General features: G+C 34.1%; 1 protein-coding gene across 3 annotated transcripts in view; it reads left to right on the plus strand.

Moving 5' to 3' along the window:
* MICU1 (mitochondrial calcium uptake 1) overlaps nt 1-22953 on the plus strand; it is a 239911-nt gene that overhangs the window by 106693 nt on the left and 110265 nt on the right. For all 3 annotated transcript variants that reach the window (XR_012133183.1, XR_012133182.1, XM_036998795.2), the window contains exon 6: nt 16344-16458. Coding sequence is in view for 1 of the 3 variants with exons in the window: in XM_036998795.2 (XP_036854690.1) it covers nt 16344-16458 (115 nt within the window). In the remaining 2 variants the exon portion in view is untranslated. The remainder of the gene's footprint in view (nt 1-16343; nt 16459-22953) is intronic.

Consider the following 22953-nt stretch of genomic DNA (forward strand, 5'->3'; position numbering starts at 1 on the left):
CATAATTAACTAGATTTTCCTTTTCATCTTCAAGATAACTGAGCCAGTCAAGCTAAGCCCCAAGGTTAATATTTTACAATTGTGAACTATTGATTTGCTCCAAAAATATTGAGCCCCCATTAACAATTTCAGAAATTGCAACAATACAGATACCTGGTGTATTTCTGTGCATTTGACAAAATATAACATAATAGCTCGTGGCATGGGTGCTTGAGTCAGATCATGACCTTTCATGCCACTTTATATATAGTATTGTCACCTTAGTCTACTTATTTAACTTCTCTAAACCTGAGTTTTATCATCTGTAAAGTATAGATAGTAGTATCAACTACCTCACAGAATTACAGTAAGGACTTCAAGAAATAATGCAAGTGCTTAGCACCCTGCCTGGCATAGAATATGCAAACTATAATGTTTAAATTCTTGATAATGTCTTTAATGGTCAGTGGTGTTCAAGGTATACCTCTAAATGTTTCACATGACTTGAAAATTCTTCATCTAAGGGGCTACCTTGGAGATGATAATTACTAAAACAGGTTAAATCAAGCATGTATGATCCTCAGATTGAAACTCTTATTTTTGTTCTTATGATGCATTTTTTTCTCATAATAATTTTTTCCAAATGGGAGAAAGTAAAATACTATACCGACTTATTTTTCAAAATTTGTAATATTGTTTTTCATGTAGTGACAGGGAAGCCTTCTAACCCATGAGACTAAAACCAAGACTGCTGCTGAGCTCAAGACAGTTCTTTTCAGCACTAATTTTTTTGTATGGCCAAAGTTCAAAATTAAATTTTAGATTTTCTATCTAGTTATCTGCTATCTAGCAGGTAATAATAGTAAAACATAGGTTGTCCCACCTAGAGCTGATTTGAAGCAAGTGTGGAGGTATAATGTGGTAGAAAACTATAATAGAGTTGACGATTTTCTCCTGGGGTTTTGATAATACTTCATCAGATGCTCAGGACTGAAATCATTTCAATAAAGTTGTATCATTTTCTTAAAGTTAATGCTATTCAGTAGACTTTTGAATTTTTATCATTATTTTAATCAAATCTTGTGCAACTGTTGTTTTAAACATCTTCATTTCTATTTTCTCTATAGCCATCTAGTTAATGTAATAGGAAAATATTTGCATTCTGGGTATTTGGAGTTGTTCTCAGAGCTAAAGTGGTTAGAATTGGGACTGAAAAGAGAATGGTTTTCTGGCAGAGTGAAGTTTACAATATCTTAAGCATTCACTTTCCACAGCTTGTTGCACAGTAATTTGTTTGGTTGCCTCGAATGCAATATTACCTTTGTAAAGGTTGGAAACTGAGGCAGGAGAGGAAAGCTTAAACTACTATAAATTAGAAACATCTCTATTTAATTTTTATCTGACCTATCCCCAAATTGTACCTTCCTGCATGTTCAGGTATGGGATGGGAGAAGAAGAATAACATACATTTTAACTGTGCAACATTTTCTGTTTGATTGGGAATACTGTGATTGCTTAATATCTTACCAAGGCTTTAGCATCTATCTGTGCACCAACTTTAGTTGCATGGAGAAATTGCTGAATTTTTTTTCTTCTAACACTCCTTCCCTCCCTGCCCCAATCCCAACCTTAAGTAGAAACACTGTTTATTATTTGGAAATGATAAGACAAAATTTCATTTTCTGGAAGAAGCATATTATTCATTTTCAAAACAACCTCAAATACTTTTTGAGGGATTTAGATAGACTTTGAAATGTGTATTAGCAATATAGAGAAGTGTTAATGTTAAACATTGACTTTTTTCAGTCTCATAAGGATGACATAACTTAAATAGTAAAACTGTGTTCTTTATTAGATTTTCTATATACCAGAACTGTTTTAAGGTTCTAGATATTAGCATCTATTTTGCCAACATAATCCATAGACTTCTATTTGATAGAAAAAATGTATTTTGAATGATAAAACTTGAAAAGTGGGTGTTAACTAGAATCATTAATGAAATTAATTTTCTAAATGTTATTTTTTCTCTTTGGCTTCATTCAGTTTAGTCCTAGAAGGCAAAATTATTGGCTCTGTGTTACCAGCCCTAGAACAGTTAAGATTGCTGTTAATACTCACAGCACAGTATTAATGAATTTGAATCATGTCTGGAAATCCCAGCTAAAGGGCTCCTGATGGCACCTTCAGCTTTAGCCAGATGTTTTTTAAGTTTATGTGATTGGTCAGAAATCATATTGTGGATGCTTTAGCACAAAGCTCTCCTGGTAAAAACAAGTCTGTTTTAGACTCATTGAGAAGTGTAGCAATTACACATGTATAGGCTATGATTTGCTGTAAGTTTACTCTTAAGTCTTTATGCTTATCTAAAAAAATAAAAAGATTCAGGATATGGTGCAGCTGAGATCAATGCCAGGACCCTTATAAGGTTATTTACTTAATTGCCTACTTGAGGTCAGTAATATGCATGTTTTAGTGGGAGTTTATAGCTATGTTGTAAATTTTGAAACAAATAAGGTCTAAGACTAGGTCATGTGAATGAATAGTAAAAACAGTTAAATTCATTTAAGTCAGTGATTATGATGCTTTTAAGTATTTTGTTTAATTCTGTTCTCCAAAAGGGGATAATATTTGTCAATGAATTGAATAGAAATCCTTTTCTTATCAGTTGACCTATATTCTACTTTCACAGCCTTAATTTCAGTGATTAAAGTGATCAGAAGGAAGTTCAATACATTACTTTGAAGATGCACAAAATAGCATAATGCTCTGTAAGGTATCTGCAATTACAGTCTTTTCTTTTTTACAGCCTTTTTTTAAGTATCCTGTTCTGTTTAATTTTTAGCATACATACTGAAGTATTGCTTAATTCTTATCTCAAGAACTTTAAAATGAAACAAGTTTCTTTTAAACCCTTACTATAAATTTTTTCTACTAAACTGGTATCTTAATATATTACTAATCTTAAATTATATTGTCTTACAACAGAATTGGAATATATTCTATTTCTTTTGACTTTTATATACAGAAATTTCTTCCTTTTGGTTTATTATATGTATTACTTATATTGAATTTATTACTTATATTGAAATAAATACAAATCCTTATGATAGATTTTCCTAGTAAAAATACATATGAATATAAATGTTCATTAGTAAGAAAAAATAGAAATAAGCACCTCTGAGACAGTGAGAGAAAACGAACATTATTACCAGTCTGTTAAAAAAGATTATATTTTCTTTGGACTCTGCTTCCATATCACCCCTGAAGTATGTAAATGGTATTTGCTCAGGAAAAAAAAAGACTTAAGATTTAGTCAAAGATTAAATATTATTCAGAAGATTAAGTAAGGGAACATTTTACTTGATATTCTCATTTTGCAAAATTAAACATTGATGAGATGTTCAGAATAAGAAAAAATAATCAAAAGCTTTCCCTCCACTTTCCTTCCTTGAATCTTGATTTTCTATTTTCACCATACTTCAGGACTTTTATAAGTTTATTCATTATCAAACTCAAATATCTATATTTTCAGATTCCCTATGTGCCATGTTTAGTTGATTTAAGGATATCATTTATGGTAAAATCAGGCCTTTGACTTAAAAAGACCAACTAAGAAGTAGCTATACAACACATAATAGTCTAAAAATTGCTTTTCTAATAACTCCCATTTTCTCTAAATTTTGATTCCCCTCCTAGCTTTAAATAATTTGAGGGATCAATGTTAATGGTTTTATGCAAGCTTTGGTGTTTGTTATTAATATATGTCATGAATTTCATAATAATTGTCTTTGGAGTTTGGGATACTCAAAAACCTACTTATACATTCTTTGAGTTAATAGATGCATATCCCAAGTGTACTTTATCTGCTCTTTGATAAGTGGATGTTTCAGAAAACATACAGGCAACTTCTCTCCTTGTCTCCATCTACTCCCACCACAACTCCAGAAGCATGGAAGAACATTGTAGACCTTCACTAAATAACTAGAAGATTATATTGCACAGGGCATATAGCAAAGCATGGCTAAATTTTAAATCCTCTTTAAACACCTTAATCATTTTTAAGGAGCTGCAAAGCACATATTTTTCTGTTCTCTCAAACATATGCACACACACGTACACACACACATGCTCTTTCCTTTATTTTTCCTAACTTTTATACTTTATATTCTTCTCTATCACCTCTTCTTCCCCTTCTGGTTCACCTTTCCAGAGTCCCTTTTTTCTATATCTTTTCTTCCATATGTCCTCAACTTTTTCTTATATGAAGACTTCTTTTGGCCTCTCCTGTTCTCTATCATTCTACTCAGTACAACAGAGGTCTCGTACATAGCCACACAAATAGAAATATTTTTCTGTTTGGAGGACTGAGGACTGAGGGTTGCAAACATGGACATATCCTATGTAATGCAGTAGAAAAAGGGATACCTTCCTGGGGAGAAAAATCACACCAACTGAATTAGCATTGTAAGATGTCACCATAATATAGTGCCTATGGAGATAATCTTCTGATAGTAATTCTCAGTGTATGTTCAGTGACATTTTTATTCTCTCTGCAGATTTTGTAATTTTCCTAATGGTGGAGGTGGCTAGGTCTAAACCATGACTCAAATGCATCTCATGCAGAGTCTTTCAAGCTGCGTTTTTAACCATTCATGTAATTCCATGTTTGTTTGTACTTTGGAAAACCATCATACACGTTGCTAGCTAAAAAACTCTTTAAAAATGAGCTGCTCAAGTCAGAAAATATCTTAGAAGAGCAGATCCACACTTAAAAAGTAAGTTGATTTTTAACAAAGATGCCAAAATAGTTAAATGGGGAAAGGAAGATGTTTTCAACAAATGGTTTAAAAACAACTATATATCCATATTTTAAAAAATAAATTTTACCCTTTACCTCACTACACACAAAAGTAACTTGAAATGGACCATAGGCCTAAATGTAACATCAATCAATATAATGCTTCTGGAAGAAAATAGATTTTTATGAACTGGAGATAGGCAAAATTTTATTAGCATATAGAAAACAATAACTAACCATAAAGGGAAAAATTGATAAATCAGACTCATGAAATTTAACACTTCTTGTTGTCAAAATATAAAATAGAAATTATAAGCCACAAACTAGCTGTAAATACTTTTAATACAGACATTTGAGTATATTTATTGTCTGTTGTTGAATTAACAAATCCAAATCTTAGTGGCTTAAAATAATATAATTTCTTCTTTCTCATGCTTTTTGTGAGTAAGGAATTTGGGGTTAATGTGACTAGATGGTTCTGGCTCAGCCTTTTTCAGGAGGTTGCCGTCAGATGTTGGCTAGGGCCTTAGTCATCTAGCTTGACAGAATAAAATTATTTCTGTGGTGATTTGCCCAAATGGCCAGTAAGATAGTACTGACTGTTGTTAGGAGACCTCAGATCTTCAGATCCTCTCCCTGTAGGATCTCCACAGGCCTGTTTGAGTGTTTTGCTCAAATAACAGCTGGCTTCCAACAGAGAAAGGTGCATTTTATACCTTTTATGATCTAGCATCAGCGCTCATGCATTATCACTTTAGCTATATTCTGTTGGTCATACAGACCAACCCTGTTTCAGTGGGGAAGAGACTAGGTATACATAAGGTTGTAAATACCAGGAGGCACTAATCATTGGGATCATCTTGGGTCTGGCTACCTTATTGAGAAGAGTCTCATGCCCAGAACATATGATTAGTACTGAAAAAACAACCTAATTAAAAATGGCAAAAGACTTGAGCAGATATTTCTCAAAGAAATATACATAATTGCCAATAAACAGAGTGCACATTGATCAATAGAGAAATGCACAATAAAACCACAATGAGATACCTCTACCTACCCATTCAAATGGGTAAAATTAGAGACTGGCGACACAAATGTTGGCAATGATATGGAGCAACTGGAACTCTCATACATGATAGTGTGAGTAAAAAAGATACAAAATCTTTGAGGGAAATCAGAATAGCCAAACACTGAAAAGAATTTAACTATTTCTCAATAAAGGAATGAGGAAATCATTTTGTATTATGCACAATATTACTGTATATTTTTTAAATTATATTTATTTTAATAGATAATACCGTTATTTTGATTTTGTTATTTTTTATTTTATTGATGAGTAATACACCGCTCTACCATAAAAATTAAAGAACTACTGGTAAATACAGTATGGATGGATGATTCTCCCAACATTATGCTGAGCTAAAGAAGCTAAACACCAAAGAGTATATGCTGGTGATATCATTTGTAGGAAGTTCTAAAACAGGCAAAACTCATCTATGGTGTAAAAATATGGTGGGAATTAGCTGTAGAAGGGTATAAAGGAAACATCAGGACTAAAGGAAATATTGATAAGGATGTCAGTTACTCAGGTATATATATTTATAAAACTCACTGAATTATACATTAGATTTGTGCATTTCACCCTAAGATTTTAAAAGTAACAAATACTGAACTCCAGATGGTTTGTCTGTATTTTGCAGAGATGATTAGCAATTGTAAAGCTACTTTCTGTATCTTCTAAGCTTGAGCAAAAGAGTAAATATATAGAGGACAATGGAAACCAAGTTTCTCCATGTTGGAGAGGGGAATAACAAGTGGATAAGGGGTAAAACTAAACTGTACCCTGTGGTATAGAATGGAATTAGAGATGTTAATATGAATTCATAGTTTATAATGGACAGATAGATATGAATATAACCATGCAGAAATATCAACCTAATTCAAATTGAGGAATATTCTACAATATAATTTGCCTGTACTTTTCAAATCTTTCAAAGTCAAGAGGTAGAAAGAGACCAAAAATTACAAGTGTAGGTAACTCCAAAACTATATCCCGCTACTCAGACAATTAAGTTGGGAAAAACTGTCAGTCAACTTTTTCAGATCTCTGAAATCTAACTAATCAAAGACTGGTTGATTGATATTGTCTAAGAATCAAAGAAAAAAAAGGAAAAATGACCAGGGAAATGCTTTAAGAATATAGAAGCTTCTGAAATTTAGGAAGACACAGCTGTGGTGTTTTAACTTACCCAATGACTATTCCCTACTCTCCAGCAAGATATCACCCATAAAAATTGTGACCCCCGTGCCTGGTACAGCTTACTGGTCCCAGAAGGAGCAGTGCAGACCTTGTTCTTGGAGAATGTGGATATGACCTGTCTAGTCAATAAGGGATCGATTGGCTTGGGGACTTGCCTTTTTCTTGCCTACCTTGGAGTATTCTTAGGGCTGGGGTGGCCTCCCAGGTGGCATTTGTCAAAGGCATTGAAAGGTAAATATACCTGGCTTGGCAGCCAGAGATAAGCAGCAAACAAAACGAAAGCATGGGGAAGAATAGGCTGAAGCAGGAGATACATGAGAGAACAAGGACTTTGAAATGCTCCACCACATACCAAGAGATGAATCTGGAAGTTCATCTCTATTCCCAGGGCTGAATGAATGCTTAGAAAAAACCTTTCCAAACCCTAAGTTGTTTTTTTTTTTTTAGTTTTATTTTGGTATCATTAATCTACAATTACATGAAGAACATTATGTTTACTAGGCTCCCCCCTTCGCCAAGTCCCCCCCACATACCCGTTCACAGTCACTGTCCATCAAAATAGTATGATGCTGTAAAATCACTACTTGTCTTCTCTGTGTTGCACAGCCCTCCCCGTGCCCCCACACACACTATACATGTTAATCGTAAGGCTCCCTTTCTTTTTTCCCGCCCTTATCCCTCCCTTCCCACCCGTCCTCCCCAGTCCCTTTCCCTTTAGTAACTGTTAGTCCATTCTTGTCAAACCCTAAGTTTTGTGGCTGACTTTTTACTTCCATGAAAGCAGGAAGAGAAGGCAAAGTCAGAATTGTAAATAGTGGTTACACATTGAAAGAATGCCCAACACAGCCAATCTGCAAAGACCTGAAGAGAATTTTTTCACCCTTTATCTCCAAGAAATTAAGGAAATCTCCATCACATCACTAGTTACCACATTGTAATATACAAACTGTCTAGTGTTTAAACAGCAAATTATGCTGGCAAAGAAAACAGTAAAGTAATGCCCATTTACAGAGTTAAAACAAATGGAAACTATCCTTGAGAAAGCTCAGATATTGCACTTACTACAGACTTTTAATCAACTGTCTTAGTATTTTCAAGAGTTAAGGGAAATCACAGGCAAAGAACTTGAAACAAGAATAATTATGTGTGAACTGTTAGAGAATATCAATAAAGAGGTGGATATCATAAAAATAGGAATTAGAAATTCTGCAACTGAGAAGTACAATAGCTAAAAGGAAAATTTCACTGAAGGGGTTCAACAGCAAATTTGAACAAGCTGAAAAGTCATTCAACTTGAAGACTGGTTGATTGATATTATCTAAGAATCAAAGAAAAAGGAAAACTGAACAGAGTCTAAGAGATGTTTGTGAGGTCATCAGTGTACCAACGTATGTACAATAGGAATCCCAAAAGACAAAGAGAAGGGGACAAAATATTTGAAGAAATAATGGCTGAAAACTTTCCAAATTTAATAAAATGCATGGATCCACACATCCAGGAAGTTAAACTCCAACAGGATAAACTTGAGATCCACACTCAGACACATAATTAAACTGTCAAAAGCTAAAAATGGAATCCTGAAAGCAAGAATGAAGCAAATCACATATAAAAATATACACAATAAGATTAACAACCAGTTTGTCACCAGAAACGTGAAGGTCAGAAGGCAGTGGGATGATATATTTAAATTGCTGAAAGAAAAAAATGTCAAACAAGAATTCTATACCTGCAAAACTATCCTTCAAAAATGAAGGAGATATTTAGCTGTTCCCAGATAAACAAAAGCTGAGGAAGTTCATTGCTAATAGATCTACCCTAAAAAAATGCTAAAAGTAGTCCATAAAGCTGAAATGAAAGGGCACTAAACTATAATTTGAAAACATTTGAAAAAAATAACACTAGTAAAGATAACATAGGTAAATATAAAAGCATAGGTAAATATAAAAGCATAGGTAAGTATGTATTTTTGGTTTTTGACTCATTTTCCCATGTGTGATTTAGATGCATAAAACAATAATTATAAATCTATATTAATGGAACAACAAGTGCCAACAACTGTTCCTGAGGATATGGAGAAAAGGGAACCCTTGCATACTGTTTGTGGGAGTGTAAATTGGTGCAACCACAATGGAAAGCAGTATGGAGGTTCCTCAAAAGAGTAAAAATAGAAATACCATGTTACCCAGTTATTCTCCTTCTAGGAATTTACCTAAAGAAAACAAAATCACTAATTCATAAAGATACATGCACTTCTATGTTTATCCTGGCATTATTTATAATACCCAAGATATGGGAGCATCAGTAGATGAATGGATAAAGAAGCTGTGGTACATCTTTACAATGGAATATTACAACTATAAAAAAGAATGAAATCTTGCCATTTGTGACAACATGGATAGACCTACTGGGTATTATGCTAAGTGAAATAATACAGAAAGACAAGTACCCTATGACTTTACTTATATGTGGAATCTAAACACAAAACAGACAAAACAGAAATTGACTCTAACACAGAGAACAGACTTGTGGTTGCCATAGGGGAGGGGAGTGGGGGAATGGGCAAAATAAATGAAGGTTTCCCTCCCTTTCCCAAGCCCTTGTTTGCGATACTCCCTTTGGGAAAAGCTAACATCAATGCCAACTGCTTTGTAAAGAGTCGTACAAACTTCTAATTATAAAATAGTCACAGAGATGGAAGCACAGCATAGGAAACATGGCAGTACTATAACATAGTATGTTGCAGATGGTAACTACACTTACTGTGGTGGCCTTTAGTAATTATATAATTGTTGAATCACCATGTTGTACACCTGAAATAAATGTTATTATTGAAAATCAATACATAATATTGTATATCAACTATATTTCTATTTTAAAAAATTAAGTAGTAGTTAGGTTTTACACCCCCATCTATGTTAATGGGCATACTGTATAAACATGTAATATGTGAAAATAACAACATAAAGGAAGATAGAGCTCTATAGAAGCAGAATTTTGGTTTTGTTTTCATCTTTGGTTTTTTTTTTTTATCATTAATGTACAATTACTTGAACAACATTATGGTTACTAGACTCCCCTTATTATCAAGTTCCCATTACAGTCACTGTCCAGCGTAGTAAGATGCTATAGAGTCATTACTTGACTTCTCTGTATATACTTCCTTTCCTGTGTCCCCACCTGCTGCATTATGTGTGCTAATCATAATGCCCCGTTTTCCCCCTTATCCCTCCCTTCCCACCCATCCTCCCCAGTCCCTTTCCCTTTGGTAACTGTTAGTCCATTCTTGGGTTCTGTGAGTCTGCTACTGTTTGGTCCTTCAGTTTTTTGTAGAAGCAGAATTTTTAATACTCTAAGTTTGTATAAATTCAGACTAGATTGCTGTAAATTTAAGAAGTTAATTGCAATCTGTAGAGTAAGGTGATAATTTTAATCTCAGAAAATAATTACATGTAGTTCCATTTATATGAAATATCCAAAAAGGTGAATCCATAGAGACAGAAAGAAGATTAGTAGTTTCCAGAGGATAGAGGAAGGGGGCAGTGGGGTGTGACTGCTTAATGAGCAAGGGATTTCCACATAGGGTGATGAAAAATTTCTGTAACTAATTGTAGTGATATTTGCATAATATTGTGAATGTACTTCATGCCACTAAGTTTTACACTTTAAAATGGTTACCATGCTAAATTTTATGCTCATTGTGTTTTAGTGCAATTTTTAAGTATTACAGAAACATAAGCAGAGTGGTATTGGCATAAAGATAGACATGTAGATCAATGGAATGAAATTAAGAGTCCACAAACAAGCCCATACATCTATAGCCAGTTGATTTTCAACAAGGATGTCCAAAGCTTTCAGTGGTGAAAGAATTGTCTCTTCAGCAAATGGTGTGGGGTCAACTGGATATGCACATGCAAACAAATGAAGTTGGACCCTATCACCCATTGCATAACAAAAATTAACTAAAGTGAAACAATTACCTAAATATAAAAGCTAAAACTAAAAATCTTTTAGAAGAAATACAGGAAATCTTTATGACCTTGGATATGGTAATTGAATCTTAGATGTGACATCAGAAGCCCAAGCAATAGACAAAAAAAATGGACAAATTGAACTTCCTCAGTATTGAAAACTTCTATGCATCAAAGGACATCATTAAGATAGTGGAAAAGACAATGCACAGAATGGGAGTAAATATTTGAAAATCGTACCTGATGCAGGCTTAGAATGTAGACATTATAAAGAACTCTTAAAACTCAACAACAATATCCATCATATCATTGATAAGTTTTCACAAATGCCTAGGGTACCTAACTGGTTTTCTTGGTTTCACTGGATATGGCTGTTAATTGTAGGTCTGCTTTTGTTATGTAGCTGTATTCCTATTATGCTAATGTATGTGCACAATTTAATTAGTAGTTTAAAACCTATACATGCTTATGTTACTCTACAAGAAGATATGTCAAAGAAATAATCAATCTTCCCATGTTTTCTTCCATCTGCTACTTCTATAGCTTTTCTTCTTCCTTCCTAATTACAACCCTTTAGTAGAATTAGTGCCTCATATAAAAAATTACCGAGTATCGTAATTCTTCCAAGTGGTAAAGATACCTCAAGACAAATGCTGGGCATAGAAGCCACAGGGCATAAATCTACAAAGAAGTGAAAAGCTAACCTTTTCAAAGAATATTGCTTCTCTCTCACTTACCAACTTTACATTTCCCTGTATGGCCCCGGAAGATGACTGGTTAGCCAGAGACGGGTAAGATTCCTCAAGGGAGGAACAACCTAAGACAGGCACAGTCGCAGGGGAGCCATCAGGAGAGAAACTGGGGACCAACAGAAGGAAGGCTTAGAACCTCACCCCCCTGTTTTGAGAGAAATCTTCTGCATCTGGATGTTTTGTTGCCCTTGTCTAGCTTGGATTAATACTTAGTCTACAGGCACACACCTGATCATCTACATTTGCCCTCTTACAGCACTAAACTATGTTTTCTACCTTTATCTTGCATCTACCTACCACTTCAGCATTTTATTAAAAATAATAATAATAATAATAATAAGGGAGAAATGTGGGATTCACATATAAATCATGTATAAAAATCAAACAAATAATCATATCTGACTTGATTGTTTATAGTTCATGATGCGTGATCAAAACCAAAAGTTTCTGTGATATGACTGCCCTTGCACTGTTCACCATCTAAGAACTTATTCACTATGTAAGACCTTGTTTTCCATGTAAGAACTTGTTCTTTATGCTTCAGAAGATTGGAGACTGTTGAGAATTAGGCTTGGGGTTGAATGATGATTGTGCATTGAGTCCCCTATACAGAATTTTATTGTTGTTAACAACCATTTGATCAATAAATATGAGAGATGCCGTCTCAAAAAAAAAAACTCAACAACAAAAAGACAAATAACTCAATTCAAACTTGGGCAGAGGATTTGAATAGACATTTCTCCAAAGAAGATATGAAGGTGTCCAACACATGAAAAGATACTCAGCATCATTAGGCACTAGGAAAATGTAAATCAAACCACAATGAGATACCACTTCACACTCACTAGGATGACTGTAATTTTAGATAAATAAGTAAATGTTGGTGCAGATGTGGAGAAAGTGGAACACTTGTACATTGGTGGTAGTAATGTAAAATGGTGCTGTCATTGTGGAAAACAGTTTAGTCATTCCCAAAAATTTAAACAGAGTAATGATACGACCCATAAATTCTACTCCTAGGTATATACCCAAAAACACTGAAAACAGATAGTCAAATACTTGTACATGAATGTGCATATTAACAGTATTCACAATAGCTGAAAGGTGAAAACAATTCACCAAATATCCTTCATTGAATGAGTGGATAAACAAGTGGTGGTATTATACAATAGAATATTATGTGACAATAAAAAGGAATGAAGTACTGATTTGATGCTACAACAAGGATGGACCTAGAAAACATTATGTGTAGGAAGGCAAACTCAAAAAGCCCAAATATTATATGGTTAAATAGTTAAATTATCCTACTACACTGCTGGTGGGAATGTAAATTAGTTCAACCATTGTGGAAAGCAGTATGGAGGTTCCTCAAAAAACTCAAAATAGAAACCATTTGACCCAGGAATTCTACTCCTAGAAATTTACCCTAAGAATGCAGGAGTCAGTTTCACAAAGACATATGCACCCCTATGTTTATTGCAGCACTATTTACAATAGCCAAGAAATGGAAGCAACCTAAGTGCCCATCAGTAGATGAGTGGATAAAGAAGATGTGGTACATATACACAATGGAATATTATGCAGCCATAAGGAGAAAAAATCCTACCATTTGCAACAACATGGATGGAGCTAGAGTGTATTATGCTCAATGAAATAAGCCAGGTGGAGAAAGACAAGTATCAAATGATTTCACTCATCTGTGGAGTATAAGAACAAAGCAAAAACTGAAGGAACAAAACAGCAGCAGACTCACAGAACCCAAGAATGGACTAACAGTTACCAAAGGGAAAGGGACTGGGGAGGATGGGTGGGAAGGGAGGGATAAGGGGGGAAAGGTGCATTTTGATTAGTACACATAATGTAGGTGGGTGGGTACGGGGAAGCCAGTATAGCACAGAGAAGACAAGTAGTGATTCTATAGCATCTTACTATGCTGATGGACAGTGACTGTAATGGGGTATGTGGTAGGGATTTGATAATGGGGGGGAATCTAGTAACCACGATGTTGTTCATGTAAGTGTGTATTAATTATACCAAAAATAAAACAAAATTAAAAATAGTTAAATTAGTAATTTTATGTTATGTGAATTTTAACACAATCAAAAATAATAATAACCCTCCAATAGAAAAAAATAAAGAAGGAAAGAAAGAAAACTGTTCAGGATTAATGGAGACTAGAGAGATGTGACAACTAAATGTCATTTATGATTGTAGATTACATCCTGAATTAGGAGAAAAATAGGTATGAAGGAAATTATTGGGACAGTTGACTAAATTTGAAAATAGATTGTGGATTACCTAATAGTATATATAAGCATTAAATATTCTGGTTTTACTAAATTTATACTGTGGTATGTAAGAGAATGTCTTTGTTCATAGGAAATATATACTGAAATATTTAAGTATAAAGGGGCATATGTCTCCAACCTTCAAAATAGTGCAGAAGAAAAATATATATGTATAATGATACCTCAATAGGATATATGTAAACTATTGGTGAATCTGAGTAAAAAATATATGAGGGTTCTTTATATGGATCTTTCCACTTATCTGAATTTAAAATTATATAAAGATTAGAAGTTACTAACAAAATTAAGTTTGTTTTTTGTTATCTGCTAAGCAGCAGTGTAGTCCACATGATTGTTAGAAAAATAATGTTTGGTATGTTTATTTGGCTTAGCCACCTTGTTTCAGTCTGTCCTTGGACTTTGGTCTGTTTCTCAACTTCTGAATTCCTGTATATTATTTTTTACTTATAGCAATTTCTCTATGAAGATTATTATGTAATTAATATGAAGTACTCAGCTTCTATATACATTCTGGCTAATAATTCCCTTGGGAGCCTATTTCACATTTTGTATATTTTTTCTAATTCACATGCTTTACTTTTACAGTATCTTGGATAATGTAAAAAACGTAACCATTTGTTTCTTTTATTCTGAGAAATTAAAATATTAACTTGCCAGTTAAAGTCTTTGCTGCTCTAGTTCTCATTGAGTAGCTTTTTTGTCTGAACTTTGTCTTCAGTGTCTTGGTAGATGATCATGTTATATGTGATCTAACCTTAATTTAAACATTTTGGACTATGTATTCACTTTTGTCATCAACTTAAAGAAGTAATCTCTACCTACTGAAGTAAGACCCTGCTTACTGTCCACCACGAATGAGTCAGAGTAGCCCTTTCCTATGTAGAATCTGCCATCAAAACCTTGTAGTACTTTGCTTTCAACTATGGATTTTTACTCATCTGTAGTTACCCTTGCGTGTGAACAAGCAAATATCCAGTAGAGGCTATTTTGGACTAGTTTACTAAGAAGATCATGATGATTCATTTGGTGCTTGTTTTCAACTGGTTAACCAGTTTTCTTTCCTTTATGGTATATGATGGGATCTCCACTAGACAGAGGTAACCTGTTGGATAATTGTGTACGTGGATGCTGGTGTGATGGTGCTTGTTTGGTTTAGTTTTCATGATACTCCTCCTGAGGTCATGTTTGCATTGTTGCTTCTTATTTTGTTGTTCGCATGACATTATTTGATTGCGCTTTGTTGGTTTGGGTTCTTAAAACCTACTTCTTTTTTGGTACCCAGAATAATTCCTTGAATATCTTTGGTTGGTCCAGAACTTATGGAAATTAGTTCAAAGTCTAACTGTTTGGTGGATCCTTTCCAGTTTTTGAAAATATCTTCAGTGTCACCAGTAGGTTTGTGGTTTAGCTAGGAATTGAGGAAACAGGATAGGTTTATTTCAAGACCCAGGAAGAGACCACTTGCCAGACAGACCATCACTGAAGCTGAGAATTAAGTCTCTCTATGAGCTTTATAGATTAAAGAAAAAATGAATATATACTTAGAAGGAAGTCTAAGTTTTAGGAGAGTTTTATCAAATAGCTGAAATTTAGGAGCCTCCACCAAAGTAACAGTAAATATAATTAAGTTCATGCCTCAAGATTGGTGTGCATGTCTGATTTTCAATCATATTTCAGAGATGCTGTTTACTCTGCAAACTGTTCTGCATTCCAAAAGTAAAACTCTTGGGGGTCATGAGGTAAGAATTTGAATTAGTATTTTAGAAATTAGTTTTCTGACATTAGTGTGAGCCTTGGAAATAGTTGCTTATCTCTTCATTTCTAATCACTAGTAGTATAGTGTTTCCTGGGCAATTAGCTGATTTCATTTGATCAGATTAAATTGATTTCATTTTATTTTTTCATTTGTTTGTTTTAGATATTTTCCTACTTTATATATCTCTATAGAAGAAGGTGAGTTGTTTTTAAAACTAAGAAACAAAGCCAACCCTGAAGTGGGCTTATATATGTTAAGTAGCAGAAGTTCATAAAATTGAAATTATTTTCCATTGTTCATATTAAGCCAGTGTTGACACAAATAAGTAAAATCCTCTTCTGTCTTTGCAATTTAATATCTTGAAAACTGTAAAGGATCCATTAATTTGGAATGGCCATCAGGGAAATGCTTATGATAAACAGCATAAAACTGTCAGATAAGTGGTGATTCATATAACTATTTCTGTTCTCATTCTGTTATATCTTCTTTTTATCTTTTGGTGGGACCCATACGTTTAAAAGAAAATTGCCCAGGAACGAGAAAAATTTGCTGATGAAGGTAGTATATTTTATACCCTTGGAGAATGTGGACTCATATCCTTTTCAGACTACATTTTCCTTACAACTGTTCTCTCTAGTAAGTATAAACTTCTTTTTATTCATTTATAGGGAGTATATAGAACTGTAAAGAGTTAAGTTGATTGAAGGGGGAAACAAGACATGTTTGTAGAGTTAATGAATTATATGTTACATAAAATTTCATTTTTGGGGGGTTCTTTATAACTTGTATGTACAACTATGTGAGAAAAAGGAAGAAAGAAAGTTTCAAGGTGAGTACAAAGAAAAAAAGCAACTGTGAACTTACACTTACCTTTAAATATTTATATTTGAAGCACTGTATTCTGTCAAGATAAATTATGTATTGCCTGCTCCTATAGCCTTCACTAATATGTCTGCTTCCGTAGTAAAACACATACTGATCTATCATTTCCCAACTAAAGAAGAAAATGTGCTTGGTTGTTCTAATTGTGTTGAATGTTCACTTTTGAATCTGGGAGGATTCCTTCTGAAGACACACAATCCAAATCTGACTCATTTACAGCACTGATGAATCTGATATTTTTAAGCTAAACAATTTGGTCAGTTAGTATGTTACTCCATTTCTTAATATTATTTCCCTTTCGTGTGACTTTTTTAACCTCTTGGAAAAGCAAAACAAATGTATGTTTCTAGCTGTCTGTATATACTCTAGTAAAACCTACCTAAATTCAACCAAGGAGATCTGATTTGTATGTTTGAAAGAGGTGATTCTCAGTTTTTGTCCATCTGGAACACACCAAACCAAAAGAAGTCTCTTCCTTCCTTTCTCTAGGCTAGTCATCTGTAAGAATAAAACTGTAGGGCAGTTTTTAATAAATGACACATGCAGTTCCTGCCATGGATGTGAGTATTTTCACACTTACTCTCTCCGTTGATAGGAAAATGAAGAAATACAGACTGATGTACCTTACCCTTGCCTGTCTTTGGAATACCAGTGTCTCAATAAATTCATGTGGTGTATGAGTACTCTAGCAATGTAAATCTACATTGATTGACTTGTTATGAAGATCCAAAATAGTAAACTAAATAAAAGCACATTTGTGATCTTAAATCGTGTATTAAAGTTTTCGACAGGATGGGGATTTTCAAAATAGGCATCAGTTCAAATCCTGGCCCCACCACTTCTTAGCTTTGTGATTAGGGGCATGTCAGTGGGTTTGTTCATCTGTTTTGTCTGTAAAGTGAAGATGGAAATAATACCAAACCCAAATGATTTATATGAGAATTATGAGATCATGAATATAAAGTACCTAGTTCAGTGTCTAGTATTTAATAGGTATACAATCTGTCTGGGCTTTTATTCTTGATATCCTCAAACAACATGTTATTTCCTATCCATAAATCTGGTCATTTAAAAAGAAAAGAACAAAACTGGTGTGGACATTTAAAACTTTTTTGTGACTTTGGATAGAATTCACATTAAATGGGTAGGATGTATCCAGAAGAGTACTGCATTAAATGAAGGGACACCAACTTGGGGAGCTGCATTGATGTATAATGTATACTGTGGAAGTAGTCCCAAGTGAATGTTTGTTGAGCTATTGAGCTGAAATGGGATTTTAACTTGTATCTACCACTTAGTCTTATTACTTCATGCCTTTCTAACTGTCAGAAGGACCACAAAGCAGAACTTTCAGAATACCTGGCACATTGTGTTGCTCCTGTAATTCAGCCATTTAAAAGAAGGTATTTAAAAAATCACATTGATCCATGAATTCTGGGAACCTCTCCAAGTAGTTCTTCTGGTCGAGGCACCTTTACTTCTTGGTGCTCAGCTCATAGCTTAAACATGGTGAGTGACTTACAAAAAGTGCCTAGCATTTCAATATCATATACTTTCTATATTTGTCAGGAATGAGAAAATATAGGAAAGGTATGATTTTAAGATATTCTTTTTATCACCGGGTTCAAGCATTCTGATTGTTACATGCCTTTAGTGTTTCTCAGTCATAACACTATTGAGCTTTGGGGCAGGAAAATCATTGTGTGAGAGCTTTCCTGTGAATTGTAATTTGGCACCATTCCTTGGCCTCACCTCACTAAATGCCAGTAGCGCACCCCCTCCCCTCCCAGTTGTGACAATCACAGATGTCTTCGGAACCACCGGATGTCCCCTTGGGATGAGAATGGGAAGGAATCAACCCTGGTTGAGAGACATTGATAGAGTTTCTGGAAGGTTTTTTATTACTATGTGTGCCTTGATGTAGTGTTATTTTTCTTGTCTTAGGGTTCTTTGAGCTTTTGGGGTTTGTTGATTTACAATTTTCATCCAATTTGTAAAAAATTCAGCCATTATTTCTTCAAATCCTTTTTCTGTTTCTCTTTCCACTCCTTTGGGGACTCTCCAATTACAAATCTATTTTCCTCACATTAACCCCTCATGTTAACCTCACATTAACATTTGTACTATTATAACCTTCATTTTACAGATGAGAAATTGAGACATACAGGGGGTTACATACAGAAAACTGGCCTCAAGTCCCACAGTAAGTAGGTAATTCAGGGTTGAACCAGGCTGACTCCAGCATTTAGACTCCTGTTTCTTGGCTTTAACTGCTGCGGTGACATTTTCAGCAGTGACAGCCATAACTATAGTGCCTCTTCTTTCTCAATGGCTGGGCTGTGGAAAGGCTGGTCATAAACTGTCCTGTAGAAAATGGGCAGTTCAAGCATCCCTGCAATCTAGACATTGCACACTGCATTATCCACTTTAACTAACAAGCCACAGGAGGAAATGTGCCACAGAAATTTTACAGAATCAGGTGTTTCCTGTGTCCAAATTGCTTACTGCTAGGACAGTAGGAAATGAGGCACTCAGTGAATCAACTTCCTTGTTGGTAAAAAGGGATCACTACTATCTAGATACCCTAAATGATTCCCAAGTCATCCTGCAAGAGAGAAGACAATTCTTTAAATACCAAGTTTTGCTGAGGAGTGGTTTGAACCTAGGGGAAGTTCATTAGCATATTCATCAATCTATTACTCTCGTGGACAATAGGGGTCATCCATGAGATTCCAGCTGAAAACCAGCCAAAGCAATGCAAACAGCATAACTCAGATAATGCAGGACTGTCATATTTCTAAATAGCTGGGTTTTTTCTGCAAATTAATGGACTCAACAGTGTTCGAGAAATTGCTTTCATTTTGAAGAACGTGAACACACTGCCCAAATGGATTGACATTCGGAATCTCAGAGTACTTTAGGAACTCACTGTGTTGTCTAAAATAAAATTTGACAGCTGTATGTGAATAATGTTTACTTTATCAATTTGGAATTACCTCTCCTAAAAATAAAATAAAACTTTTTCTAAAAAAGCAAGTTATGCAAGATAATTTCCCCCATTTCATTTTTAAACTTTTTATAAGTTTAATTTTTAGCTAAACAAGAATTTATTTTACACACTCAGAATAACAACCAATTTGGCAGCAGTAATAATCAATGGCATGGATTTCTCACACTTCTCTATATGTCCTTTGGATAATGGGACCTCCTTTGCCCAACCTAAAATTTTAAACACTGTCTCTCATTCACTCACACACATATACACCTCCTAAACCCCTTTCATGCTTTATTTTTTCTTCTTGGCACTCATCAGTGTTTAACTTTCTGTGTAACCAACTTGTTTATGTTATTATTTAGAATGTAAACTGAATGACAGTAATCACAGGTTTGTAAAGATATTCACTACAAATTTCTAATGATGTTCACTGAAACATACCTACTGTATATAAAGCACTGTGGCTAGGTAACAAAGCAAGAATAAAATTTTTTTTCCAATTTTCTCCTAAAGGAAGTTTAGCAAACTTAACTTGACTTTGCTGTTAATATCCTAACTTGAGGACAGTCCTTGTAGATGTTGGTATCTTTAATCTGCATCCAGTAACATTGGATTAAATGAAACATGTTTAAATTAATCTATTTCCAAACAAGTTTAGTCTTTTAATTCAGAATTCATATGTATTTATCCCACCCTTATTCCTAATTTGTAAATTCTGTTGCTTTATACCCCATCTCTCTGATCAGCTTTGATGGATTAACTTGAAGAATTCTCAACATGAGAATGTACTAAGTAGAATATTAAATATTTACTAAATAACCACCCATTAATAAAATAAATTCAGATTCATTCTAGGCAAGATGAAGATGCTGTTAATAATTACTATTATTAAATAATTTCCAAAGAGCCTCTAATCCTTAAAGTAGATTAATAGGAATTGAATGAGACTACAGAAACCTGATAATTAATGGCTTAATTTTGTACACTAACCAACAGCAACATCAGCTGATGGTCTTAAATCTTGTAATAGAAGTCAGAGATTTTTCTCCATGACTAGTTACAGAGAAGGGTTGTCAAGATTTATCTAGAATGCTACATATTATTTATTGATTTGTATCATTCTTGCTAATGCTAAGATTCACTACATATGATAATATAACTTAGAACCTGGATCTTGGCCTAATTTTTGAATTATGAAATATTTATTTTGTGCCTTGTCTTCCTATGTGTTCTAACTAAAATGACTAGCCCTGTGAGCTAATGACATGAAAACAGTTCTGGATAGCTTACAGAGGCAATAATACAACAATTACAAAAGTTGATTATCAAGCATCTTATTATTATTTACTATTAATCTTTGAAAAGCCACTAGAAAAATCAAAGGAAAACATGCCACGGCATATTCATTCAGTACCTGGGAACAGACCTAATGAAACCAAGCATAATTCAGTGTATTCTGATTTTGATTCCCTCTTTTAGTTTTGAGTAATCAGTGGAAATTGAATTAAGTGGGTTTTCACTGTAGCAGGATTTGATTTACGGACAGGTAAACCACATCCCCATTGTGATGCATCTTTCTCACAAAACTTTTGAGAAATTACATCATTCAAGTGAAAGTTTATATTTTATTTATCTTGTCATACTGAAGCCAAGAGCAGATCACAAAGTGTGTATGACTTGGAGATAGTGATGCTGATAAGTGCCATTCCATCTAAGGATAATGCTACAGAAATTATAAAGAAAATAAGTTTTTTGGATTGATCTGTTGAAAAATATGGGCAAGGTAACATACTGAGATCTATCAGTAAGGCAGTTACAAATCTTTTTTATTGTGACATCAGAGTTGGGGAAGTTATAGAGAAAATTTGGTTTAGCTATTTGTGTTACTTTTTATGTCAAGGATTATCTGCCATTGCTTAATTGACATTATGTAGAGTAAGACAAAGCCATGAAAGGCTGATCTTATTTAGTGTTATTTTAGTCTGTAAGAGGTGCTTAGAATTTCAGAAATATTGATTTGCATCCTGAAGGGCCAAAATTATCTCATTGTGTTATATCTTCTTTCTCTAGGATAACCCGTTCTTATGGTTAATTCATTGATTTTATAATAATGCAGCTTCTGTTAAAACAATAAAATAATACTTTCAAATGTAGCAAATATTTATTATGTTAAATTCATTTTTAGCCAGATGTATTTGAGAACACTATGCCACTTCAGTAGCCCCCACTGTTACAGAAAGTTGAAGCATTTACATCTTTGTATCAACAACCGCATAAGAATTTTAGTTCAGCTGAGCAAGAACTAAGTGGTGTTTGTATTTAAGTCTCTCAAATCTGCTGGTGACTGTACTAGAAGTTTAAGATATTTTCTTTATCTGCAAAAGGAAGTTTATCCTTTGGGAACAATTGCTTGAGATTTATTCTGAGGGTTGTCAAGGGCAGAACAGAGACTAAAGAAACAAACTGTGGCTTTTAACAAAAATAAGACCTAAATGTATTTTGACTCTATCTTGAGAAAGATTTCGTAATTTTATACTGTGAGGGAACAAGTTCTTATGAGCCTTTCATATTTGTGTTTTATTTGAGTTGATCCATTTTCATTTTTTGAAAATTCTAATATAATAATTCTAGTAAAAGTCTAATATTGACTTAGAATGTTATAGAAATCTGATTAGGGACACATGATTTCTGTAGCTGTACCCTTTTAGTACAAAGAGTTAAGACGGGGCTATATTCTAAAAAGAAAAGTGTACTGAATGAGGTAGTGAGGAGTGTTTTCTGTAATCTCTGTGAGCTGATGCTGACACCAAAATTCTGTTTGCATACACATTGTCCTCTCTTGAATGACTTATGTTGGTGTATAAAGCTTTCTGCTACTTTTCCATGGTGTCAGTTCTCTGTAATATCTGAGATTCACATAGGAACTCGAGAAGAGAGAAGATAAGGAGGACTGCCCTTGGTTCGACTTTTCTGTTCCTTGGGTTCTCGGAAAGGAAGGCCTAGCAGGGGATGCACTTGGTAAATCCTCTTTCTTAGGCTTCATTTATCAAAGGGAGAAAGTTCATGGAGGAAGAAAAATAAAACTCCAAAATAGGCTAAATTCTCTGCCTTCTAGAAAGTACCCTAAAGTATCAAATTCTTTTTGTCCCTTCACTCTTCAAATCAAAACTCCCTTTCTCCTAGCATATCTCAGCTAAGATTCTACATTTTTTAAACAAATATCAAAAGTTGAGAAAGTGTTAATATTTAACTGT

Source organism: Manis javanica, chromosome 7 (genome assembly GCF_040802235.1).
Source record: "Manis javanica isolate MJ-LG chromosome 7, MJ_LKY, whole genome shotgun sequence".
In the NCBI taxonomy this organism is placed as follows: Eukaryota; Metazoa; Chordata; class Mammalia; order Pholidota; family Manidae; genus Manis; species Manis javanica.